We start from the raw sequence: 27,232 nt of genomic DNA, 5'->3' as shown, positions 1-27,232 counted from the left end.
AATAGGCTCCGAACCACGGTACACTCTCGCACTCGCGTGTGTTGTTCTACAATACCGTCGCGTTTATCCTCCATCAGCGAACCTCATTGAACCACCTTGAAGAAACGGGACGGTTTAAACCTTCAACGAAGTGATTTCCTCGTCTTAAAGGCAAGGTCTCTTCCAAAAATAAGAAGCACGCTGAGTGGGTTGCCGCTGGCGCCTGGAAGTAACTGCGCGGATTAACCGAGACCTGCCCGCCGCCACCAGCAGCACCGAGCCGAGCGACGTCCACAAGCTGCTTTCAGGGACGCGGCAGCCGGATAAGGTGAGCGGGAAAGCCCTTTCTCAAATTGAAGGAACGTCGAAGACAAAAAAAAAGGCCAGACTGTCGTTGGGTTTTTATTTTCATTTTATACGAGTGTTTGCGTTTTACTTAACATAATTGCCAATTATATGACGAGAAAATCCCTGCGTATGTCCATAGTTAGACCAAAAAACATTGAGCTACATTGAATTGATTCCTTCGTATAAAAAGGCTAATTAGTGGCCATAATTAATTGTGTGTTGTGTTAGCATAATTGACCCCATAGCACCTGTGCAGTGACGTCAGGCGCCTCCTTAAACGTGACATGTATATCCAACGGCATCATTTGAGGTGTATTATTTACAAATGAGTTTATGAGCTGTAAATGTAATATGGGAAAGTATACAGTACTGACATTTATATTTTAATTATGTATATTTTTTTTTTAGGCGCTGGCGTTTGCGCATGCGCACATTGAGGGCACGTGGTCAGTTTTGAGGCGCTCTTGCTAACATTCAAATCGGTGAAACTTAACATTACTTTTAAAAAGGGTGACCGTAATGTCAATTTCAAGCTTTTTTGAGGAGTCTTACTTTTTAAGAAACATTGAGAAGGTGAATGTTAGGGTTTGTTTCATTAATGGTCATTTCACTCCTGACTCAACTGCAATTGAACTATTTAAATAAATTAGAATCAATATACAGTATGTATACTAGAAACAGTATTCAAATAAATATTTTAATTACACCATTGTCATGCGTGACAAGTCAACCTCTAAACAAATGAGATAATATGGTTCTCTTTGTTCAGGGGTATCAGTGAGGAGATGCAATGATGACCCTGTATCTCTTCCACACATTTCATTTTAAAGACTTTTTTTTTTTTTTTTTTTTTCTTTCCTCTATATAATGTGGATCTTGGAGGATTAATTTAAGCATTCTAAAGTTGGCTCTGAAATCCCTGACTGAAACGTTATACTTCCATGACTTTTTACAAGTGTATTGTCCTTTACTTCACATTCACTCAAGAGGGTTTTTAAATCAGGTTCAATCAACCTTTTTATAGTATCATATCCACAATCAGGACTATTTTGGCATTATTCATAACAATCGTCAGCATCGTCTGAACCTCATTCGTCACTGAAGAATGAATCATCATTGCAGCGTATTTACAAATGCAGTTAAAAATAGCACATTTGCTTTTAGAAAATGCTAAAAATATGCTTCCCCGCCACCCCCCACACTAAAACATCTCTACGACGACTGGATTGTCTGTTTTGTGGCTTTTTGTATTCATTGGTTGGTGAATGTACAAGCTTCTCCTGTGGAGATTCTCAGTATTTTGCCTTGAGCCACGCTGTGCTATTCAGTATACATGACTTTTCTTTTTTTATTTTATTTTTTTATTGTTGTTTTAGCTGCTCATATTGTATAAGGGTTTAGTCTATGTGTGATGGTGGTATGCAAATTATTATTCAGCCTCATTTAATTTTTTTGAATTAAAAAAAATTAATAAATTATTTTTTACAGTCAGTATGAGATCTGAACTTTAGCCGGTTACTCAATATACTGTAAACCTGATCAACTCTGTAATTAAGATGGTCAAATCTTTAAATAGCATCAGCTTTAATTCCGTCCTCATTATTCTACGCCGTTTCCCTTGTTGCCATGGCAATGCACCGGGGGAGAAAAGTGAGGAGCTGCTCACGGTTGTCTTGGATACGGCAGTTTTCCCTGTAAAGTAATGAGAGGAGTTGAACCTGTGGGAGCACGGGGTTATTTTTAGGCCTGACGCCAGGCTCCATATGTGGATTAAGACTTGTTTGGCCGCTCTTTTTGTGCGCGTGTTGTTTACACGCTGCTGCACTGTGGAAACGGCTTGAGGCGGCCGTCAAATTGACCTGCGCTGGCACTTGTCATTGCGCAAGACTATATATAATGTCAAAATATTTTTCGTTTAATCGGGCTAAATGATTTTAAAAAGTAATCTAATTGTCCTCTCCCCATGTATATTTTGGCAAATGCAGGTGAGATATTAATCTGCATTACTATCTATGTATAATGTATTTATCGCCTTTGCGATTTGAAAATTGCCTTCTACTACAGTGCAATGTCAATATGAATTTGAGTAATTATTCAGGTCTACCCATTAGCTTCTATTTGATGATGCACATTGTCATGCTGACCTGAACGAAATGATTTGGTTAATCTGTTAGCCACATTTTCCATTAGAATTTTGTTGAGGGTAATTTGAAATGGTATTAAAGTGTGTTGTATTTACTGCAGTTATAAAAATGAGGAGGGTTGTCCGTTGCTGAATTTTTGCTATTGTGTTGAGGCTTGGAGGCTTGGTCCTTAATAGCAAAATTACACTGATCACTAAAAGTTAGATATGTAAGCGGATTCAATGCTAATGGAGTGATGAACATTCCAGAACATGTCCGTGCCACACCAGATTCTTTTATGAATCTTTTTTTTTTTTTTTTTTTTTTTTTTTTTTTTTTTTGCGCACCCCTCATGTTAGCGTATGTTACCATTAGAGCTACAGCCAGAGATGGGTAGTGTTTTTGCCCTAATTGTATTTATCAAAGTAGTTTAAATGCATGGAGCATAATTTTTGCTTTTCATTTTACTCATTACTTTTACTTGAATATTTTTTTAAAACATTACTTTTACCTCATTACATTTAGCTATGTTACTCTCATGCATCTTTCTAGCGTATCCCATAGACTGAATTGCCTTTTTAGTCAATCTCTCACGAGTTCTCTCAAGACTACTTCTTGATTGTAGCGCATGATTACAACGATCAATGCCACCACTTTAAGCCAAAAATGTGAAACCAACAGAGATGAATCAATCATATTCCAATTCATTTTATTACAATGCTAAAAAGAGGGTTTAAAAAAAAAAAAAAGGCAGTTCACAACCCCATTCTGTTCTAAATTCCCAACAAAGCTCTGTTGAAATCGGCTTTGGCTTCCGAGCTGCCTTGTGGCCTCTGCATACTTTTAACAAGCTCTGTTCATTTCCAAGTGCAAACACAGGATCCCGTGGGCGGAACGCGAAGGACCTAATCCACGTTGATCAATTTTACCAAAGCCCTTTTTAGCATACGAGAGTGTTTATCAAATATAACAATACTTGTAGTGTAAATATAAGGTAAACCAATTCATTTAAAAACCGGAGAATGGAAATTTTGCTGTTCAGTGATGATGATGATGACGACCCAATGATCATTTAAAAGTTTAATGTGAGGTTGATTTATTTACTTAAATGTTACCCTCTATTGACATTGCTGAGGCTGCCGTAGCACTGCATCTACCATGGCAAGATATTGTCATAGCAACCAGAAATTAGCATCATCTCCTACTGGCATCTTAGTTCAACAGCTGTGTACTTTCTTCATCCCTGCGATTTAAACCCATTGGACCCTCCCACTCGATGCATGTGTTGCTTTACGACCACGACCACAGTCCGTGTTTTCTCTTCTTCTAATCGTGTGACTATTGATTATACTGTTTATATTCCTACAACCCCATATCGCTATTTAAAGTGTGGATTTCGCCAGTGCCACGTCACCTGACAAGCCAGTTTTGGATCCCCGGGTGTTCGTTCTCATGCTGCCTGATGTTAAATGGATCAATTAGAATCAACAGATCCTCTCTAAGCCAAACGTTGGCTGGCCTGCCCACTCACCGGCTCGTTCAATCTTTCCATCTGTTAGTAATATTCCCCCACGGGCACAAGGGCAGTAACTGCAGGGATGTCTATTAATAGTTCCAAAGTGAGTTAGATAGCAGTTAGTGTGGGTGGGAGCTTGTTTGGACAGATTGAAAACACGATAGTTGTGACTGCTGTTATGGAAGGGAGCCATTTGTTTTTGTTGTCACGGGAAATAAGGTCGATATGCTAAGACATATATATATAAAAAAAAATTTACATATGAACTAATATTAAAATTATTTTATTTTTTTGCTTTTGTTCAGGACTGATGCATGTGCTAAATTTAGTGTTTTCACTTTACGCATGTTTAGACCATTAAAATCGGCTTTATTTTTTCATGGCCAACAGCGAATTGCTTCCTACTAAAAGAAACTACTTAAGTCATAAAGTCTGTTCCCTCAAACCTGAAGTATTTTGTAGTACTGAAACTGATCTGTACGAGGCAGTGTGGTGCGGCAGGGAATCCAGACTGCTGATGGAAAAAGTAGTACAAGAAGCAAGAATTTTAAATAGTAAGCATTGAAAATAATTCACATTCACGTTTGTTGGGCATGGCTGTTTTCAGAAAACAGTTGTTAGCACACCTCACCTTACTGGCTAATCTTTTTAGGATAATCTTTAGATCCTTCCGATAATCAGGCCTTTGTTGACTTTGGTCGAAGGCTCACCATTGGCCAGATTATCTTGCTTTAGACATCTTATCATTGCAGACAGAATATTCAACCAAGTTATTCATGTGAGGATCTGAAAGCGGAACGCCAAGATTATTCATGTCTCGTACAGTATTTATTTTCTGCCAACTGCCTTCATGCTGGAGATTTTGATTTGCCAATCGATACTTCAGTTTTGTCTTTTCTTTCACAGTTGACCCAGCAAGCTTGACGGAGGACACAAGGAAAAAACAAATCATACAATGCCCGTGGCAACGTCTTTTTCTGACACCGGTAAGTGGCTTCATCAACTGTGACAAGAGCATCTGTGTACTGCACACGCTCTCAGCAGCCACCACTTGGCACACCTGTGTGATAAATTAATGCAGCACACGGCAAAAAATGTACGGTACTTCAAATCCAACGGCCGCTGTCAAAAAGGTATTTATTTGTCGATGCAGCCGAGAGGGAGAGCATCAGCCGCGAAGATGTTGAAAGTGTGCAAGCGATAGTGAAAGCTTCCAGCACCTCAGACGTGTATCTCATCTCACCAGTTCTAATGTGACTTAATGAGCTGGCTAATGGTTCGCCCCAACTAAAGTCTTAATTAGTCACGCCTTGGAGGATTTTTCTGGTGCTCGTCACTCATGCATTGCCAGTTTACGTCAATGGTCGACTTGCGCTAAGATATTTTATTTCATATGGCTCAATGTGTGTTCAATTAAGCCTGTCCATGGTGACTTGTGGACTATTGCCAAAAAAAAAAATTGTTCAAATCCTCTGATTTCAGCATATCAGCAGTTAATTGTTGACTGACTTCTGTAGTCCATCAAAGAAGACTATCTGTTGTTTAATCAAAGTAAGACATTTACAAACATCTGTTTTGCTTTGGAAAACAATGACTATACGGTAACGTAGCACAACATCATCAACTACTGTACGACTATGAAGTAAAAACCAATCACGGGGCGGGGGGTTTGGGGACCTTTTTTTTATTACACTTTAATGCAAAATTTAAATGTATCTGATTAGTTGGTTAACCGATTGAATAATTGACATTTTAATCGATTGTAAAAATTGACAGTGACACCGGTATCATCCATTGTCTATTATATCTGTGTTATTTTACTGTGCACTTGGCGTTATGTTTTGCTCTTGCACTCAGATTTACTGCGAGTGAGTAAAAATTTGTGAATTGTCCTCGAGCCAAGGGCTCAGTTTGGCATGACAAAAACAAACTGTTTTTCCAAGCCACACAGTAAGTACTTTTTACATTTCACAAGGCATTTTTTTTTAGCTTATTTTTGAGCAGGCTTGAAGCAAAAAGTGGCGAAAGGTCGCCTCTTCACCTTCATATACATTTCTTCCCTTCAGCACAAAGACAAATGTCCTTAATCTCGTTGCGTGTTGGCACGGCTGATGATGTTTGCCCGTCGGTGATGTCATCTCGGCGAAAGGTTTATTGCTCATTTATGATTCTTCTCCTTTTGTACCGCCTCCTTTTGACCAGTCTCAGTGTTGCTCCTCTGCCACCATTTAATCCCCACGGGGAAGCCTCCAGGAAAATCGCCCAGCCTCCTTTCCCTTCCCTCCCTTCCTCCTCCCCGAGTAAGCATCACACTTCCTATTTCCTTCCCCCCTTTTACTCTCTCTCCGGTCTACTCATGCACACGAGCCTGTCGTCCGCGTTCATTCATGCGGAGGAGAAGACGCCCAGCCAGGCGTAGCTCGCGCGCGCTCACGTCAAGAGCAGGTGGAGAGGGAGGAAAAGAGCCAGGAGCTGTTTGGCAGGAGGAGGAGGAGAGGGGGCGAGCTCACCCTCACACACACAAACACACAATATTGGGCGTGAGCGCTCTGTGGTGAGGTGTTGGTCACCATGGCTGGCAGTCTGTTTGGAAGACTCTCCCTTGAGGAAGGGGACTCGGCCTTCTGCCTGGAGGGCCTGGAAATGAAGCTAGGGGGAGGAGGTAAGAGCGGGTTCCGATGCTTTGTGGCGTGTTCACCTGTATGTCATTAATTAGCGCAGGTTTATGATGTAAAGCCATTTAAATGCAACGGAGAAGCCGGGAGTCTGTTTGTACCTCTTGGGTGACGATGACATGTAGTGACAGAAATGGGGCCCAGGGCAGCGCAGGCATGCACGGGAGCACAGTACAAGGACAGCGACGGATGCTTAAAGATGGCAGGAATGTCACACGGCGGCAGCGGCACTGCACACGTTGATTGCCCGGCTGAGTGCGATGGAGCGTGACGGAAAGTGGGAGAAAGTTCTGATGTTGCTGTGGAAAGTTGTTTACTTTAAGATAAGCTGATCTTATTCGTGTAGTGTTTAAACAGTGTGGATAAACAAACAATGGGAAAAGGTTTTCGTTCTAATTCGGAAGCTATTTTTCCCTCAAAACATGTTCCTCCATTTTAGATGTTGATGAGGGAAAAAAGTTTTGCCAGAAGTTTATCTGCAAGTTAAAATGGAAAGTTATGAGCTGTTAAGAATATTTAGTGCTTGGTGCCGTTTATGTTGCGTTCTCATGAGTCCTATATTTTAGAGCTCTCAAAATTAATTGAGAAGTTATTTTTTATTGATTTATTTTATGAATTCATTTTAGGCAACAATCAACATAAACAAGATATGAATTTTTCAAAAAAAAAAAAAAAATACCCAACCTGGCCTGAAATGGAGTGAGGGGAAGATAAACTACAAGTAATCAAATTTCAAATTAGAAGACAACTATTTTAATAATTGAGTAATCGTTTGGAGCCATTTTTTAATTTAAAGTTGTCCAAATCCTCTGATTTCAGCCTATTGAATTATATACTGTTTCATCAAAATAAGACATTTGCAAATATTATTTTTTTATTTTAATTTAAAACAATGAATGAATCTGTAACACAGTACATCAAGCCCCTTTAAAAAAAAAAAAATCATTATACAAATATGAAGTACAAAAAAACATCAATCACTGGTTAATAAACAGTGATCAGGGAAAAAGTTTTTGTTATACACTTTAATGCAAAATTAAAATGAATCCAATTAGTTGATTATTTGATTAAATAATCGAGAGATTAATCGATTAAAAAAAATAGTCAATTGTGACAGGCTGGCAGCGCTAATGTTTTTTTTGTTTTGTTTTTTAACTGGTCATTTCAAGAACAGAAATGTTGAAATATTTTCATCATTGGACATTGTAGTTTTTTTGTATGTCATCTTAAAATGCACACATTTGCCAGTACCATAAAGTTGGAAGTACCATAAACATGCCATTCATAATTGACAGTTCATCCATATTGTATCGTGTTCATACTGCACAATAATACCCTGTGTGTGTGCAGGATTATTTATATACTGTGTGCTTGCATAAATTGTTCTCCGTGACCGTAAATTGTTAAAGGTACATTTAAAATGGTCGTGGTTGCCAGATTAAGTTAGGCGGCGCCATGTCTCATGGCGTCCATTTAAATACGCGTAAAGTTACATTGTTATGTGTGCTGCATATGTCACACTGCGGACTGAGTAGCAACAAAAGCCTCTGAGCTGCAATGTGACTTGACAGTAGTGACAGCCATAATTTTCTATGGGGGGGAAGTGTCTGAGTTTGTACATTCATGATGGGTAATGAGCTCATTCATATGCTGTAGTGCTCTCATCGGAGACGCCATGCCTTAACACGCGTCTTTGTTTACAACCTTTGAATACTGTCCCTCTCTCGCTCTCATACACGGACACATATGCAAATAATCCATACAATTGTCATGAATTCAGATTGAGGTGTTGGATCATCAAGTGAAGTGAGCTGGTCGAGCCTATCAGAGATCATCGTGGGCTGCTTGGGCCCACGGCACGTGTTAATGTGCTGACACTTGCAATTATTTCGCCCACATTGTTCGCTGGCAATATATTACAGCACTCCAGCTGCACAAAAACCGGACGAGCACTTGAAACAAAACAAAAAACAAAAAACAAAGTTTAGGAGAGTTTGTGTGGATGAAATTTTCACAGTGACATTTAATTTCTTGCAGCACTGTTGGACAGATTTAATGGCAGCTGCTTGTGACCTTCAGGCAGCCGAAAAGGTGAATGAGTGAGGGATGGTTGCTTCAAAGACATGTTAAGTCCACTGATGCTCTGGATGATGAATGTTTAGCGCTTTTAAGAGTTCTTCCTTTATTTTGGAGTCAGCCAGTCCTCATTTAAAGGGTAAGTCAACATTAAACATTTCTTGACAATATGTTATATGTGGCCTCACTCGTCTAAACATGACATTGTGATTCATATTACATATGTAGAATATGAGTTATGCAGCAAAATACAGCCATTTTTATCCATCTCACAGGGCGGCCATTTTGCCACTTGATGTTGACATCACAGATGCTTAGATATCAGGCAACGACCAATCACACCTCTCCTCCTATTTTCTGAAACTGCACTGTGATTGGTTGTTACCTGAGACCTGAGCAACTGTGATGTCATTTTCACTTGACGGTAAGTGGCAAAATTGCCGCCTTATATTGATAAAAACTGCTGAATTTTGCTGATTAACTCTTATTCTACAAACGCAATATTAACCAGAATGGGGGTGGGGGGGGGGGGGGGGGGGGGCAGGTCACTTCTTAACTGGAGCACGGAAGAGGGAGCAAACGGTTTGCTTTGAGACTTGTTTCATTGTACTATATTGAAAAAAAAAACAGCAATATTTTTAAGATTTTTAAATTTTTACGTTTTTTCTTTCTTTCTCTTTCCTGTGATTTATCTTTGATATGGTCTTGACAATAATGACCACCAAAAATTCTGGTCTTGTCTAAGACTTGATATTTTCATTCATGTCCTTGGTCTCAGTTGGTGTCGTATTGACTACGACTCTAGCAGACCAACTGCTTCTGGAAGTACCAACAAGGTCTAGGGTGGCGCTCAGAGGGATGGAGCTTTTTCTGTAGTCTTAAGATGCAACAATAACAATGGGGGAGAAATCACAACACGGCAAGGGAGTAGACAGATCTGATGATGAGGCTGATAGCAGCAAGCGAAGAGAGAACTGAAGCAAAGTGGGAACTGCGTAGTACGTATATTAAAGTTTAACCACAGCAAGATGGTGTGATAAGATCATTTCTACTGTTGTTTTTGTGCTTGACTTATGAAAAGCCTTTTGTGGTTTATGTCACCCAGATGGTATCAGCCGGGCACACTCGGAGCCCAATCTGACTAGCTGTTTTTGCCAATACAAATGCGTCAGTAGTGAGTCCAAAAAAAAAAAAAAAAAAAAGTGTTATGCATGACTTGCGTTAATACAGGGTGTTATTCCAACTTATTCCTAAGGTTGGTGGAGGCTGATTTAAAAACTCATCACAAGCCCTCTCTTTGCATCAACACTATTCTAACCAGAGCATGTTGACTCAATTATACAAAATTGATATGTTTTTGCATGTAAGCTTCCGAGCCTGCAAGCACGTCAGCATGGAAAGTCTCACGCTCAGCATAATGACTGATGAAGGCCTCATTAAATCAGAAATGATTCACCAGGTGACTCGAGTCAATAAAATGTTTCAGCCTCTCTCTTGGACATCCATCTTTAACGACCTGACGACTTGATCGTAATGACGTTGATTTATTTGATAATTAGAAATCAGCACCCCATCGTGGCTCTAAGAACCTCTTGAGAATGAGATTTGCACACCTCTTAGCCTCCTCTCTGTGTCCCAAAACGCCAACCCCATAGCAACAAGGCAACCTTCGCTAAATGCTTTGTAAGAGGTTCACGGTCTCCCCCCTGCTGTGGTCGAAGCACAAACAATAACCGCCTCGATTTTTCAGCAGCCTCCGTGACATTGCCTTTAATTGTTGCTCTCTTCGGAGGGCACACCAACCACTTTTTAATTTGCTTTGCTTGTAATTGCATGTTCGTTTTTTGTTGACAAGTGATGCCAGAGGCCATCACCCTGGATTATTGTTATTAGAGATCTGAATGGCACAACCATTTGAATCTGTGGGGAGGCATGGCTCAGTGGTAGTGGTCGTCTCCCGACCCAGAGGTTGCGGGTTTGACGCCGTGTCATTGTGACCACGTCGAAGCATACTTGATCAAGGTACTGAACCCCCAGTAGCTCCTGATGCTGTGGCATCAGCAGGTGTAAAACGCTTTGAGGGCCTTGTAAGGTGAAGTGCTATATAAATGAAGTGACATTTACCATTTATCTTTCCTTGGAGTGTATAATTCAAGTTAATGAATCATGTATTTTATTGGAAAATTTACTAATCAACCTGTTGGAAGGTGTATCATTTGGGTAAATATATATATATATATATATATTTTTTTTACTAAGATGATTGAACTGACACAGTGCCTTGAGTGACCGGGCCTGTGGCTTTTTCAAGATACAGTTTTTAGTTTGACTTACGAGCAAACATTTTGAGATTCAAGTTCTGGATGTTGGCACTCACAAGCAGCAGTTTGGCTAATAGTAGAGAACTAATGACATCCAAACATAACAACATGATAAATATCACGATGCAAACCTTATGCTATGCTAATTATCATGTTGTTGCGGGGAGATTGTTGAGAAAACTCACGATATTGCCAAAAAAGAATAATATATTTGCTGGTACAAGTGAGCGCTCAACGTTGTGGCCAAAACATTCCTAATGAAAATTAAACTGCACTAATAAAATTAAACACCAAGGAGTGCTCAAACTGCACAAATAAAATACAACCTCACTTTTTTAACAGACGTGCCACTTTTAATATCATGGCATGACGACAATGATATTGTGGCCATTTCAATATCACAATATTGAAGTTATTGTCACAGCCTTAGATAAATAGATGAAAGATTCTTGACAAAGAACAATGTAAAACACATGGCATTTTTTTTTCTATTGGGTTTTGGGGGAGACTGGAATGGATTAATGGTATATCCATTCATTTCAATTGAATGTCAAGGCCCCACTAGTGTAAATGCTCATTGAGAAAGCATGGTACACTACAGATTAAAAGAAAGTAGGCTTTCAATTTTCTAATGCCTGTGACGCTACATGAGTTTCTCACCTGAAATCCTAATGTCCCCACAAAACAAGGATTAGGACAGGAAAGGGTAAATAATGCAGTGCAATCACTCCTCTGGTCCCTTTTCTTCGGCGCTGATAAATGAACAAGAGAAAGGACGTCGATTTGTAATGATCTCTGTGAGTAATCATACAACCCCAGACACGCTCTATGCTGTATTATTTTCACGCCTCGATTTCTCTGTGACTTCCAACCAACGATAATATCACAAGTGCATGTCCTTGCTCATTGTTTTGTTGACACTCAGATGTGAATTTCACCATGATTGCTGAGTTTATAATAGAATGAGCCAAAAAGCTATTATGGCAAGAGTGATTGACGCTGTCACATTTTAAGTATAAGCAGAGTCAGACCAAAAGTGGCAAAAAGCAAGAGTTTGATGTGATTAAAGAGAATTAGGCAGCGCTTGTAAGTTGAGCCCGCTGGTTTGATGTGCTCGGCCAGGTGCAAATCTGGCATTCGCTCCGGCTTGAGGGCAACTGTTGTCACTGGAGGCCAAACACAAAGAAAATACTTGACCGCAGAAGACTCATGCAATTAGTAACTCAATTTGCTTTGAAATTATCCTGCGACAGGGCGGAAGGACGGTGTAATGAATGAGCAAGGTCGTCAGCTTCTGACGATGTTATTGCCTGTCTGGCTTCCGTCTCATCTTGAGGCGAAGCCAAGATGTGACTTGTGTCCTTTATTTTGGCTTTGAGGGCCTGCTCAACATGTGGCACAGAACTCCGTTGTCGAGATGTGGAGACGTGACGTGAAATGAAGTGTGCATTGTGGCGCTTGTAATCACTCTCGCATAATGTAAATCAGTCTTTGTTAATTAAAATGTCTATCAGCTCATTTTGTATGTGTTAAGAATTGTGACGGACAGAGTCTGGTTAGGGTTAGCTTAAAGAATTGAGTTGGCTGCTGAATCGTTGTCAGTTTTTTCAATTGTCAATCAAAAAAGTGAAAATGAGAGCTTATTTGTGTTTTATTTTAACAATGAATAGTACTAGTAGCTTATTGTTTCATTGCATTATGACTGACTTGGAGGCCATTTAATCATTTTGTTTTTGTATTAGATCAAAAACAAATAGCAAAATAGTCTTTTTTTTTTCTTTTTTTTTTTTCTTTTTTTTTTTCCCTCTCCATTTCATGGATTTTCGATTGCCACCGAAAAATGAAAAGAAATGATGATTTGTGGATTCTGCCGCGCGCACACACAACCCCGCATTCTGTTTACCTGGGGTTTTCCAGTTGCTTTTTCTAGTTACATAATATGGAAATTAGGTGCTTTGACGTGGCAGGCTCAGGAAACGAATAATAATTGGATAAACAGTGAAGCTGTAGAATGTTCTTCTTGCATATCAAAGTGCCACCAGGACTAATGTGTCATTGTCAGACGAGGTCGCTGGGAGGTTAAGGCAATGCACTGCTTATCCATTGTGCTCTGCACGCTTGGGTTCGAATCCCATCCTTGTCTGATTTGTGTCGTGTAAACCTGTATTACTTTTGACTACTCCAATATTTGACTTAGCCACTGACAGTTGCATTAGTGGTTCTTTATCAAGATAAATGTTGACACAGCTTTGTGTTATAGTGAGTGCTTCTCATACTCAGCTCTGTGATTTGTTTAGCATTGACGTGCGAGTCTTTATCGCATCCTGTATTCCCATTTGGAACAAGTCGGCTTGTAAAAGAGTTGTTTGGTGCAGTGTGTGATTTGGCAGTATCTTCAGTTTTGCAGTTATTTGTAGACTCTCTCTCTCGCAACTATTGTCACAACTATCAAATGTGGATTATTTGATAGGCCTACTGACTTTATTCATTAGCTTTTTATTGGAAACTAAACCTCTTTATAATGTACGAGCTAATTAAAACAACCAAAATAGATAACAGCTTATGAGTTCTTGTTGAGCAATATAAACAAGCTAGTCCAGTAGCTCAAAATGTTAGCTGATGTTGCGATTTTGCTAGCAAACCTCATCTGTTCACTTTCTGCTAGTATGTAGTTATAAATATTCTGAACTGTTGTTGAAGCATGCCATAATAAGTTCTAACCTTTATCTATATGATTTGTGGTTTAGATGTGTCCTGTCTAAATGGCCAGTAGCAATAAGCTTTCTCATTTTCTTTAGCTAGCAAATTAGCCGCGACTGGATCAACTTCACCTTCTGCTGTTTGCGGTCTTGAGCTATTCGCAGTGTTGTGAATAGCAAAACAAAAATGCGAGTAATACATAGAAGCTTACCTCAGAAAAGTTTGCAAAACTTATTATAAGCCTAGCTTAGGCCACTAGGTAACACTGCCTTGTTGTTATCACTCTAGTCTATAACACACATTCTTCAGAATTCTAGAGATTCCCTAATATGGAACATTTGAGAGAAAAATAAGTTCTTTTCTTGTGTGTCTTGTGTGCAGTCATGCATCATCAGGCTTTGGACACGCTGAGTGACAGCATCAACTCTACAACCGCCAACGACTTGGACCTCATCTTCCTCAAAGGCATCATGGAGAGCCCAGTGGTGAGAACAAAATCATAACTCTCAACAACTTGTTGCACAGTTGACATTTAAACAGTCGTGTCATTGCTAATATTTGGAGTAAAAGGGAACGACAGCAATGTTTGCAGTTTTCTTCATGCCCGTCATTCTAATGAGCTGCTGGAACAAAAGGTTATAAGGCTGTCAAAGAGCAGAGTAGTTCTCCTTGATGCGTGACGCAAGGTAACTTCTAATTAGGAGGGAGCCCTTGAGTGAGCAGCAAACACTTGGCACTAAACGCGTTGATCAATACGATCCTTCACTTTTCATTGACATAATTTTTTCCATTTATTTGCGTAGCAGTTTTTGAAGGCTACATGATTCACAGTATGTTTGATCTTATTACATTATGTTCTCTTGATTAGAGAATAAAAAAGTTGAATTAGGATGTCAGTCCAAGATTTAACCAGCACAATTACCAAAATTGTTGCAGTTCTGACACGTTGCCCTGCCCTAAAACTTCCCTCTTACAAGTACACTTCCTGCTTTGAACTTGACATGGAAATTAAATTTAACGGTTATGCTGTAAACCCATTCTTGCCTTATGGATCAAAACTTGCCCTTCAAATTCACACAAAAATGTAATACCTTTTGCATGCAGTTACTCTTTTTGAAGTATCTGAAGATAAATTGAATTAGATGCTGCAGTGGCAGACGGTCTTTTTGGTGGTTTACTTGCCAAGAGCAACAGCAATGTGTGCGGGGGACAAGAAGTAACATGTGCTGAGGTACTCCAAATGCATTCAACGTTAGACATGTTCGTTTATGAAATGTCTTCATTATTAGTAATGATGGCAGTGTTTATTTCTGACAGTGCCTCAAACCCATAAAAAAATAGAGCTTAACTGGAAGTGACTAGTCTCTGCAGGAACGCTATGAGTGAAGAAGGCTCGTGGTTGATGCATGACATTTTTCCCCCCCCGGGATTACAGACACTCTTGACTCCAGTGGTGGATCCTTAAACACTTCACCAAGCTCTTGCGTGCTAGCAAGGAAGTTCACGTGACCAGATGGACTTTAAAAAAAAAAAAAAAAAAAAAGTGATTCTCCTGCTAGATGCCTTTGGTGAATTGCATTGATTGCACCGTGCTTGCAATAGAATGAGGCAATCAGCCTGGTTTATAACTGTACAGAATCAGATCAGTGATTGGCGGCACAATAAGCTCAGTATGAGATGTCACAAGGCAGCAGGCTGAAAGTTCCAACTCACTAACTGAGCCGAAATTGCAGCAAGAGTTGGGACACTTTTCACATTTATGTTCAATGTTTTCTCGAACAAGCTCAATTTGTAAAACAATACAGTATCAAGCGGTTATCAGTTATTTTATGACAGTTTGGCATTTAGTGGACGTGCTACAGTGGAAAACAGGATGTCAAGGTTTGAGTCTGCTGGGCATGATATTGAGCGATCCGTTCAACATTGGATTGAATGAATTGAAGATATAATTGGAGCTCATGGACTGAAAAGCAATCCTGTGTCAGTGATATCCTGATAACGTGAAATGTCATTCATAACACTAGTGTTAGTTGCCTTGAAAAAGTAACTCACTTTACTGATGACTTGATTTTAAAAATGAGTGTTGGAAAGCAAGTTACTTCAAGAGTTACATTCTATTTATGTGGCACGGTATATGGACATTGTGAGTCGTCAACACGTTAACATATGACGACATCAGGTACGAATGTGATGTTGAAGTCTCCCACAAAGCCTGCTCAAGCTATAAATACATTTAGATGTCTCACATCAATAGGTTCTGCAGTTGATTTCCAAGCTTTGTAGCGTAGATGTCCTTATGAAAATGGACTGACTGCAATGAATAATGTACGTAACTTGCAAAGGGTCTGAGAATAACTCATTGTTTGCTGCTGACCCTGGATCGGAAATATAGAAACCATATGTCCTTGACTGTAGAGGAGGAGAAAGTGAAAAATTCATGGTTGCCTGAAATATTAATGTTTCTCAGAGCACACAGAAAAATGTACAAGGTACTAGTATGTGCTGAGCGGTTGCTACTGATAGTGGTCATTGTTATTTTCACTTGTAATTAAATTGGAATCAACAGCTCAGCAAAAGACTGGGAAATATACACATGCTAATATGCGTTGGCCAAAATTCACCTCTTGTACAATCTACTTTGTCCTCATAAATCCCAAGGCTCATGAGCGCTTGGAGGAGCCCAAGCTGGAGGCGGTGAGGGAGAACAACGTGGAGCTGGTCCAGGAAATCCTCAAGGAGCTCAGCCCTCTGACACGCAGGAGCCAAGCAGCCGACGAGCTGGTCCGCATCCTGAAGGAGCCTCACTTTCAGGTCTCCAAAATCTAAATAAGGCCTGGATTGGAGTTTAGGCTTAATGGCGCATGCTGCGCCAGCATCAATATGATTGATTCGAAGTTCCTGTAAGCTTCATGGCTGTAGTGAGCTCAAGTCAGAGAGTCTTTGTATTTGCATTGTAGCGTGATTATTGCCATCACATTACTGTGACCCTCAACATTTTCTTGCATCTTTTTTTTCCCTCCCTCATAAAGTCTCTCCTGGAGACGCATGATTCCGTCGCTTCCAAAAATTATGAGACTCCTCCTCCCAGCCCTTGCGCCTTCATGGACGCAGCCCTCAACAGCCAACCCGTGCCGCCTGATGCTGTCCGGATGGTGGGCATCCGCAAGGTGTCTGGTGAGCACCTTGTAAGTAGCTGATGAATAAACTCATCAACCTGCAACTAGATTTTTTTTTTTTCTTTTTGTAGCCTTGTTTATAAGAAGGGGGAAAATGATTCCATTCCATGACACAAAATAGAGATTTATCTGTAGTCAGTTTATTAGTTTGTGGATAAATACTCGGTGTCATTGCTAAGTACTGTATAGACCTCCTTCTGCTTTAAAATATTCTAATGTCCAGGCTCTTTTTTCTTTTTCTTTTTTCTTTTTTGAATGCTTGTTGAAAACTAAAAATTTGTTTCAGTATTACTATTCAGATGTGCAGAAGTGGAAAATGATTAACTTAAAAAAAAATCACTTGGGTTTCTGTTTTCATTGTTAACTTTTGACTGATATTATTAACTTGTTTTTGGCTGCTTTTTCATTGTAGTAGTGGGAATTGTAGTTTAAAGCTCAATACCTTACTGTTTGCCTTTTTTTTTTCTTTCTTTTTTTCCATTTTACACTCCAGAAATACTTCATCTATTATTAAATGCTAAAACTAATATAAAGAGGTTATTTTTTTTATGGTTTTCCCCTTTTCCAAAACGACACTAATTAAAAATAGAAATGGACCAAAAATAATAAATATACCCCTGTTTGTCTCCACTAAGCAATTGCACAAAAAAAACATAAACACAGAAATCAACTTAATCTGAAATCATATTCAAGAAAGGAATCCGAGTCAATTCAAAGTCTTCTAAATTTCCTTGTGTTGAACATATTTTTTCTGGTGTTCAGTATGACATAAATCCATTGAGGCAAAAGTCAAAACAAAATAAATATAAACTGAAATGAAAAATTATTAGAACTCATTATGCTCCTTAAACAAACACTTGTGTTGAAAAGGGAGTGACGTTCCGCGTGGAGAGCGGCGAGCTTGTGATCGCCCGGATCCTTCACGGCGGCATGATTGACCAGCAAGGTCTGCTGCACGTGGGTGACATCATCAAGGAGGTGAACGGCAAGGAGGTGGGCAACGACCCCAAAGTCCTGCAGGAGATGCTGAAGGAGGCGAGTGGCAGCGTGGTGCTCAAGATTCTGCCCAGTTACCAGGAGCCGCACACGCCCAGACAGGTCAGCTCAGACATACACATATCTTGTCCCAATAAGTAGGACAAACCTTAACGATCACAGCATGTGCAATTGTGCATGCTAGCAGAAAAAAAAATTGTTAGGCACATAATTGGCATTTTTGAAGAAAAAGAAAAATTCAACAAAAAAAAATGTGATTATGAATTACCATGGCCAAGACACAAAAAAAAAAAAAAAAAAAAAAAAAAAAAAAAAAAAGTTCTAAGCACAAGTTTTTTTTGTTGTTGTTGTTGTTGTTTTTTAAATTGATTTTGGGTTTTTTGAGCATTAACGTTGTTAGGTAAGCAAAAATCTCATTTTGTAGTTGGATGTTCTAAGTGACATTATCTCCAATATTTAATCATTGTTTTTGTCACTTAACCAGATGTAAAGTGATATTTTAGATGGCTATCTGATTCGCATAGCACTGTAGTGATTGCCTGACATTTAATCCCATGCGATCAAATATGCAGCGAGTGTTTCAATATTAGCATTTTTAGTGATGGCATTGAAGAGGAAAGTGGCTGCCAATTGTTTTGTCAGCCAACAAACAAACATCCGCTTTCCAAACCAATGGCCTGCAAAAAAAAAAAAAAGGGGGGGGGGGTCTGTTTTTGTCTGTAGTGGAGACTTCGTTAGCATGAATGCAATTGTTTGTCATGCCACCATGATTTAAGATATTGTTTGCCTGAGACAGTTTCTATTGTTGTTGCGGCACAGTTTAAATAAATTGAGTTGGGCACAAGTGCCTTCAAATATGCCAAAATAATACTGAAAATAATGCCTGCTTATTTATTTCCGCATTAATTTTATTTACTTTATATTTTCATTTATATTCATTTTTGTGGTATTATTTTTTTATTATTATTTATTTATTTTTTCCGCTTTTTGTGTATTTATTATTTTGGCATTTTTGGTCCTCCCATACCAAATGCCCCAATTGTAAAATGTAAAGTGACTCCAATTGTCAGTATTTCAAAAGGTAGTGTCTACTAGACTGTTTTGTTTTGTCCTAGCCCTGTGATCATAATCTCAGTCCCATCCATTGAGCTCACACCTTCTGCTGAAGCATCTAAAACGTTTCAGAGCAAGACACACACACACAGCTGTGGGGGTGCGTGTGTGTGCGCGTGTATTTTTTATTTTATTTATTTATTTTTATTATTTTTATTTTTTAATTGATCATACATCACTGGAGTATGAGAAAAGGCGTCAAGGGTAGAAGGGGGAGGGAATGGTTTCCATGGCTACGCATTTTGGCTCGCTGGCTCTCTCCTTGTTTCTCTCTGTTGGTGTCCTATCATGGGAACATTGTCGTTATGAGCCTTAAACTGAGACGGAGAGCAATTTGATTGTTCAAAATTAATAATGCTTAGCCTTGAGAGGTAACAGTATTATATAAACTATATGCAAATGTACTTCTGTTTTGATTCCTTTTTTGTATGTAATCACAACTGTGTCGTTCCAGGCTTTTGTCAAGTGTCATTTTGACTATGACCCGTCCCACGATAACTTGATTCCATGTAAAGAGGCAGGACTGAGCTTCTGTAGTGGAGACATTCTACAGATTTTCAACCAGGAAGACTTGAACTGGTGGCAGGTCAGCACAGCCTCCCGCTTAAAGTCATAGGCATAGGTGAGGTGTTGCTCATCTTGCGTCTTTCTCAGGCCTGCCACATCCAAGGAGGTAGCGCCGGATTAATTCCAAGTCAGCTCCTGGAGGAGAAGAGGAAAGCATTTGTGAAGAGAGATCTGGAGCTCGTAACTGCAGGTACTACTTGAGGCGACACGCCTCTTCCTGTCAGCTCACAAACAACAAAGCCGACGGAGAGAAACACTTTAAATTTATGCAGATTTGACCCCATGCTTGCATAAAGACACTGAGAACAAAGACAGCATCTGTGCCGCTCCGTATCCTGAATGCATTTCACACGAGACGTCACCTCTCCAGTCTGCCTATGAGCGCTGGAGTGCTTGCAATGAGCACTGGCATGACTCAGGTGGCACGGGCTCAGGCCGATTATTCAGTTTTGCAATCAGCCGTGGTAGGATTAATTGATTGACGATCGATATTCAACGAGCATTGTAAATGCATTTCCTAAATCTAGAGTCCTGCATTATTGAGCAAATTAAGGAATTATTTCCTAATATATATATATATATATATATATATATATATATATATATATATATATATATATACACACCAGTAAAATGGAAAAATACTTGATGTGCATGACACTTTTTAAAATTTATTTTTGTCAAAAATAGCCTAATTATTATTTGATATATCACATTTGGTCATTTGCTTTGCTATAAATACAAATAAGTGGTGGGGTTGAGCAAAATATGGCAGCCTTCGTCGCCAGTCGTGTGATGTCTGCTGCACTAATTTCTGCATTTAAAAAGGTAAAATAAAATGTTTTCATGCATTTAGTATTTATCACATTGAATAATTGGACATTGATCCATTGTATAGTTGCAAAATTACGTAGTTGCAAGATTATGTAGACATGAGATTTTTCACTTTTATTTCATGAAATTCATTTACATATTTAAATTACAGATGAAACTGGATCATTAAATAAAACACTTCATGTTTCAATGAACACATGACCTGGTGCAGCTGTTAGTTTAAAATTAAAATATGAGCCTTGAGCACAAACTTTGCAGAGCTTTTTTCCATTCATGTGTTGCGCACAGTCATTAGCAGACAAAAGCTGTGAGGTGAGTCACAAAACTGCACTTCACTTTCTGCAGAACAAGCCATTGACATACTGTAAACACCATTGGAAGCAGGGAAAGACCTTCATTGCCCCCTCTTTATCTAAAACCAACAAATTGGCCGTTCAAAATATTGGATAGCTGTTTTTTTTCCCTTTGGTGGGGGAGGGTGTTATAAACACAAAGGTTTATGCCTCTTCACAAAAAGACATCTTTCCCTCTTTCTCACAACCACACAAAGGGACACTCAGTGTTTGTATGGTGCCATCTAGTGGCTACATCTGCGTATAACATCCGATACTCCTTGTGAAAATCTACAATGTGTTCTCTTGTTACTTCCATTGAAATTGCTGGCAAACCCAAGAATGGTAAATGTGTTTCACTCAGGTCCTTTGTGTGCTGGAATGGGCGGTAAAAAGAAGAAAAAGATGATGTATTTAACCACCAAGAATGCAGGTACCTGGGAGGGAATAAAAGCAGTTGGACCTCCCTTCTACACAGAATCCAATTGCTAACAATTGGTGTTTCTCTGGAAGAATTTGACCGTCATGAGCTGCGGATCTACGAGGAGGTTGCCAAGGTGCCGCCCTTCAGAAGGAAGACGCTGGTCCTGATTGGCGCGCAGGGCGTCGGCCGGCGCAGTCTGAAGAACAAGCTGCTGGTGTTGGATCCCCAGCGGTACGGCACCACCATCCCATGTGAGTGACGACATACGCCGGACGAATGGCGCGGCTCGCCCCGATCGTTACGTCTCATCTCTGCTTTCCCCCCCCCTCAAGTCACCAGCCGAAAGCCAAAGGTGGACGAGAGAGACGGTCAAATGTATTGTTTCATGACGCGCAGCGAAATGGAGTGCGACATCAAAAACGGGCGTTTCTTGGAGCACGGCGAGTACGACGGCAACTTATATGGTACGAAAATCAACTCCATACACGAGGTTACGGAAACGGGCAAGATCTGCATACTGGATGTCAACCCACAGGTAGAGGAATCTACTCACAGGAAGTCCAGAATGTTTGCATTTGGTTGATATTTTCATGGATGAATTTGAAATACACTTTCTGGGCAAACTGTTTTGCACGATGCAGCAACAGTAACCCCTCAAATTTTCTCAAGGCTGTCAAAGTCCTACGGACGTCTGAGTTTCTGCCCTACGTCGTTTTCATCGAGGCTCCCGATTTTGAGGTCCTCAAGGCCATGAACAGGTCGGCCATCGAGTCAGGAGTGGTAACTAAACAGTTAACGGTGAGTGCAAATCAGTGCTGATTTTATCAGACGTTTTTAAACTTGTCAGTTTTTAATCCAGTTTCAGTCATGCTTGTTAGCTTTTACCATAATCAGTCAAATTAATTCTGTTTTTGTTTAGTCAACTTTAAATTGAGCATTTTAGTCTTGATTTTAGTCCAAGACATTTGTCTAGTTTTAGTCAACAACTGTAAATGTTTTAATCTTGTCAGGACAATCATTCTACCCTTGTTGTTGTATACTGTATATGTATGTTTTTGTTTTTGTTTTTTTTGTTTTTTTTTTGTAAACAGATAATGTTGAAAATTTTGGCTCTAAAACATCACAAAAATTTCTCAACTTTTTGATGCAAAACAACTTGACACCCAATTACAGTATGTCAACAAGTGTACCATGGCTCCAATGAGCCCGTAAATTAGCCAGGATTGTTAGTGGTTGGATTAACATCATTGTTGGAACCATTGTAGCTGTTTGATTTATGCTACAATTATGATTATGATGATTTTTACTTGTCACCGTGAATCCACCTCCTGTCTGTGTCATGTGCTCATTAGTGACAGACTTGAAAGTGTGTGTCACATGATAGTGTCGCAGAGACAGTATTATATAAAATCATATCATTTTCGTCTTGTCTTTGTTCATCAACTAAAATGGCCGTAGACTTTAATTCAGTTTTTATTAAGTGAAGTGCATTTATGCCTTGTCTTTATTAGTCGACGGAAATGCATACTGACTTAGTCCTTGCTATGAATGAAAAATGAAACCACGAGCGCCTTACAAAACCGAAATTCTTCCCCCCCAAACCCTTCAGGACTCTGAGCTCAAGAGGACGGTGGATGAGAGCGAGCGCATCAAGAGGGCCTACGAACATTACTTTGACCTGTGCATCGTCAACGACGGCCTCGAAGCCACGTTCCGGAGCGTGCGTGCCGCCATGGAAAAACTGTCAAACGAGCAGCAGTGGGTGCCCGTCAGCTGGGTCTTTTGAGCTGGATCACCGTGGACCATTAAATTTCGCTCGCTTTTGCACCATTCAGGGGCGGGAACGTAAGTTGTGTTGTACTTAATTTGTCATTTTGTTGATACTGAAGTGGTTGTAGAGTTGGATCTTGGTCTATAGTGCAATCCTGTGAATAGGTGGAGAGCTAAGCGCAAACTTGGTAACAGAGTTCTAGATTTTTGAGGCCATTGTGTGGGACTGACGGTGGGCTACAATGTACCTCCATTTTTTTTTTTCTTTTGTCTTTGAGGGGGCTCGGGATACGAAGATCTTTAGGGGGTGAGCAATTTTATAATTCTGTATAGATGCCACAAGATGGCAGCAAAGCACAACCGGTGCTTTACTATCAGACAGCTCCTCACCCTCACTCCAAATTAACTGAACCAAAATTAGTTATTTTTGTTTTTTTTTCTCCATTTCTGGACAAAGAAAAAGACTTTTTCTCTCGAATGCCTGAATCTGTGTTAGTTACTTCACTCCACCTCAGCATGTCACACATAAGATTGATGTGTTATGCCAACAATTTAAGGTAAATTCTGGAATGCTAAAAGTGAAACATAAGTCTGTATGTTGATGGAGAAGCGGTCTTAAATCTTTGTGTTCATGCAAAAAGCGAGCAATAATCATAAGTGTTGCATTTGCATATTTGTTCAGCATTGTTCCTTAGCACCAAAATGCCACACGATGGTGTCAGAGCAGTACTTATATTTGGGCTAGGCATGGAAATAGCAAAAAATGGATAATTGGTTCCCCAAGAAAGCATGTAAATAACTACAAATATGCCACAAAACAGTAATTGAATCCTGACGCAACAGGGTTAAAATGGGATGTAGTACTTGGCTGTAGCCAGCGTGGGTGCTGTTGATTCCGTCTGTTTTTTAATTTCTTATTTTTTTTGTTTTTTATTTTATTTTATTTTTTTAAAGTCAAAAGAAGAACAGCTGTATAGGACATTGACATATTCATATGTCATGTCATTATCTTTGGTCAATACAACATTCCGATTCTCCCATCCCAATAAACAAAAATAATCAACATTAGCATTTAATCAATTCATTGATTGTTTCCCCCTAGATCAAGAAAATGTAGTTGAATGTCCATTCTTTGTTTAGTGAGGTCCATTATGTGGGAAGGGTGTATTTATCTTTTAGCTTCCGGATCTTAAATCCTTAATGTAGTGTAATGTTTACATTGGATTGCTAAAAGAAAGACAAGTAGGTGATGGTAACATACCAAATGTGTGATATTTGTATTAAATTCCATGTATTTTGCCACCTCATTTTATAGTATGATTGTATTTGTTGACAAATGTGCTTTACTTGTGTTTCTTCACTCGCCTGGAAAATGAACAGCAATAGAACACGTTAGGCATATATTGCTGCACTTCTCTACATGGAACTGTCGAAAACGAGCCAACATCGACCTTTTGGCCACAACCTTGCTTGGTTTACTTGTGTTTATAGCACTGAGAATTGCATAACAAAAAAAAACGTGATTTTTAGCAGGAAAGTAGACAGACACATTTGTTAGCTTTTCATGTTCTGTTCTAGTTGATGTCATTTGTGACATACATGCAGTACAATATAAATACATATTTTTGCCTTAAGGTGTTTCAAAAAGCCAAGGATTCATTCATTGGATTTTTCAAAACATGTTACAACACTATTGGCAACCTCTACAACATATATTTATTTTACCTTCAACTTACAAGTAGTGTATTGTAATAAAAAGTATCCTTATCACTCAAAGGCAAGTGTTGGTGTGTGTATGTGCAGATGGAAATTTACATTGTATTGACATTCAATTTTTGATGCAGAGCAACAAAACATGTTCATCATGAAACACGCTGTGTCGGTAAAGGTTCAAATGTCGGATGCCCTGTGGGCGGGTGGGGGCTGGTAGAGGGAGATGGCGGTCTCGAGGTGGTCCTCCAGAGATGAGGAGCCAGAGGCAACGTGATTGGATACATCTCATAGGTGGGGGGAGGGCCACCTGGCCAGATGCCCGTCAGCTTGGGGTCAAACTGGAAAGAGATTAGAATCTGAAAACTTGAGGCTAACGCATTAATAATGCACTGATTTTGACATCCCTTGTATGTATATAATCTAAAAAAATTTAATCAAGAATTGCATCGCAAATATATCAGTTCTAAATAATTTACTTATAAGTTGTCATACTCGGCATGAAAGTGGGGGGAAAAATGTTGAGCTAATAGAGATATGGTGGCCTCTTTTAGTCATTGATACTTCAAATTCATATTTGATGAAATTGAAAGGATGTACTGTATAAAACAAGTGTCATAGATTTGTGTGGGTCATTATTTGCCACTAGATGGCATAATTGCATTTGTAAGACGGTGACAGCTCAGTGCATTTTTTTTCTATCCATAGTAAGAGCTATCAAACCTTTTAACATGAAGTTGTGGAATTTCAAATTTAATGGGCTTATTTTGACATGCCTAATATATATTTATATAATTTAAACCCACCAGTGAGTAAGGTGGCGGGAGGTCAGTGGTGCTGTAGCGGGGTGGCAGTCTGTCGCAGTGCCTCTCTGCCACCTCCTGGCCTTCAACTCGTGAAATGGTTTGGATGGAGGAGCTGCCATCCTCTTGAACGGTTGCCATGGTGACGTCATACGCCGCACGCTTCTTCTTGGCGTGCAAGTAGAAGCAGAGCAGAACCACAGCGATGGACACCACCAAGCAAGGGAACCTGGGTAAGAAGTTGATGTCTAATTAGATAGTTGTTCAGCACTGTTTTGAGATATGAGTTGAATTTGTTCCACGTGAAAATGAAAGCACTCATAGCTGAAATATTTTACCCCCACGAAAATGGATTGTAGTTTACAGCATCGCATGCATGGTACGCATTAGCCCAACTGTCATTTATTTCCCATTACCATTAAAGTATGACTTTAATGGTTATTTGATACACCTGTAATTCTCTTTTATGTGTAGTTTGGAAGTAAACTTTAACTGGGAGAGTGTGTTGAATTTGTCATCACAGATAGCAATTCAAGGTGCGGAAAACGTCTGAATGACAGCTAGCATATTGAAACACTTGTAATTTGGGTTACTCATATCTCGAGACACTGCTGCATCATTCTGCACTGGTACTACTCACAAATATTGGAATACATTCACAAAGGTCATGGCCGGCCGCACAGACACTGTAGAAAACAAAGAAAAGAAAAACAATATGGCTCTTTATGATGTATGTCGCATGTTGAGACTGCGGTGGAAAAATACAGTCCAATTTTATTATGATGTTCACTTAAAGCAATATCAAACATGGCCTACTTTCATCCATCAAAACTAAACCGGCTTATGTGACGTATGATGAACCTGCAGACTTGACACCGACAAGTGTTCAAACCACAAAGGCGTATGTATCATTGGAAATGGAACACAAATGAGCAACATACTCTTTGGACCTTCATCCTATAAATCGTTGACTCATTGTACTTTTCAGTATTTGCTGAGTCTATATAATGCAGGTAAAAGTTTTCAAACACAATTATACAAAACATACTGAACAAATTAAATGTCATTTTGAGCCTTACCTTATTGAGAAATTCCAAACATAACCTGAAATCTCCTGAGGTGTGTGCTACAAAAGGGTAAAGCGTTCAGTGCAAGATGGCTTTTTACAGCGCTATTGTCTTGTTTACAGCGGCAGGACTTCAACTTCCTGCTTAAGACGTTTCCTGGGTTGATATCAGAAGTTTGCGTTGCTCAATAAATGTCCAACTGCTACACATTTTGTTTTTGTTTTTACAAAAAGGGTGCTTGCCGCGTTGTTTAATGTTCATACATTGGATCGACTCAGGTTGAATTACTGATATTGGCTAAGACCTCACAGCTGACATGAAGGTATGCCCTCTAGTGGTTGTGTGCAGTATAGGGGAGGAACTAGAGCGATCTGATTGGATGTTTAGCTAGCGCTGTAATATTGAAGTTACTGCTGCAGAAATAATGTTAACAGATTTCACACTGGTACACAGGGGTCTGTTTTTGCATGCATGTCCATCTGGCTCCTTCTCCTTACTTGGTTGTCCCTTAACCAATATACTGTAATTGCACAATAGTCATATTATCAGTGTCAGTTGTCATCACAGCGCTGCTTTTTTTCTCAGGGTGCCTTTCGCTGAGTATAAAACATTCTAAACGTGGAGACCTACTAAGGCAATGAAGAAGGGGAAAGGGGAATCTCTGTTTGAGCTTGTTTCTGGAATGTTGTGGGGCCAGTGTTG

The 27,232-nt window shown here is 39.6% G+C and overlaps 3 protein-coding genes across 5 annotated transcripts in view; 2 read left to right on the top strand and 1 right to left on the bottom strand.

Moving 5' to 3' along the window:
- Positions 1-24,726, top strand: mpp2b (MAGUK p55 scaffold protein 2b). 2 transcript variants are annotated; one of them, XM_077502996.1, is made up of 13 exons: positions 1-307; positions 4,873-4,952; positions 14,120-14,223; positions 16,397-16,549; positions 16,768-16,923; positions 17,785-18,012; positions 19,478-19,609; positions 19,678-19,780; positions 21,121-21,189; positions 21,270-21,431; positions 21,513-21,715; positions 21,850-21,978; positions 22,790-24,726. In XM_077502996.1, exons 2-13 carry the CDS (start codon positions 4,922-4,924, stop codon positions 22,964-22,966), a joined length of 1,647 nt encoding a protein of 548 aa, XP_077359122.1. In that variant the 5' UTR covers positions 1-307; positions 4,873-4,921; the 3' UTR covers positions 22,967-24,726. The 2 variants fall into 2 exon arrangements, with proteins under 2 accessions (XP_077359122.1, XP_077359120.1); XM_077502994.1 differs by lacking the exons at positions 1-307; positions 4,873-4,952 and adding an exon at positions 6,329-6,628.
- Positions 24,250-27,155, bottom strand: LOC144005087 (uncharacterized). Its single transcript, XM_077502998.1, has 4 exons — positions 26,543-27,155; positions 26,104-26,149; positions 25,467-25,692; positions 24,250-25,001 (listed from the first exon to the last, which is right to left on the bottom strand). Exons 2-4 carry the CDS (start codon positions 26,130-26,132, stop codon positions 24,813-24,815), a joined length of 444 nt encoding a protein of 147 aa, XP_077359124.1. The 5' UTR covers positions 26,133-26,149; positions 26,543-27,155; the 3' UTR covers positions 24,250-24,812.
- The window catches only part of LOC144005088 (uncharacterized), a 128,638-nt gene continuing 126,651 nt past the window's right edge, over positions 25,246-27,232 (top strand). Inside the window, exon 1 of one of the 2 annotated variants that reach the window (XM_077503000.1) lies at positions 25,246-25,696. In XM_077503000.1, coding sequence (XP_077359126.1) covers positions 25,669-25,696 — 28 coding nt within the window. In that variant the 5' untranslated portion in view covers positions 25,246-25,668. Of the gene's footprint in view, positions 25,697-26,174; positions 26,477-27,232 lie in introns of those variants that run through there. The other variant, XM_077502999.1, reaches the window with a different exon arrangement.

The sequence above is a fragment of the Festucalex cinctus genome, chromosome 17, assembly GCF_051991245.1.
Source record: "Festucalex cinctus isolate MCC-2025b chromosome 17, RoL_Fcin_1.0, whole genome shotgun sequence".
Lineage (NCBI taxonomy): Eukaryota > Metazoa > Chordata > Actinopteri > Syngnathiformes > Syngnathidae > Festucalex > Festucalex cinctus.
This window is presented reverse-complemented; position numbering and strand designations above follow the sequence as displayed.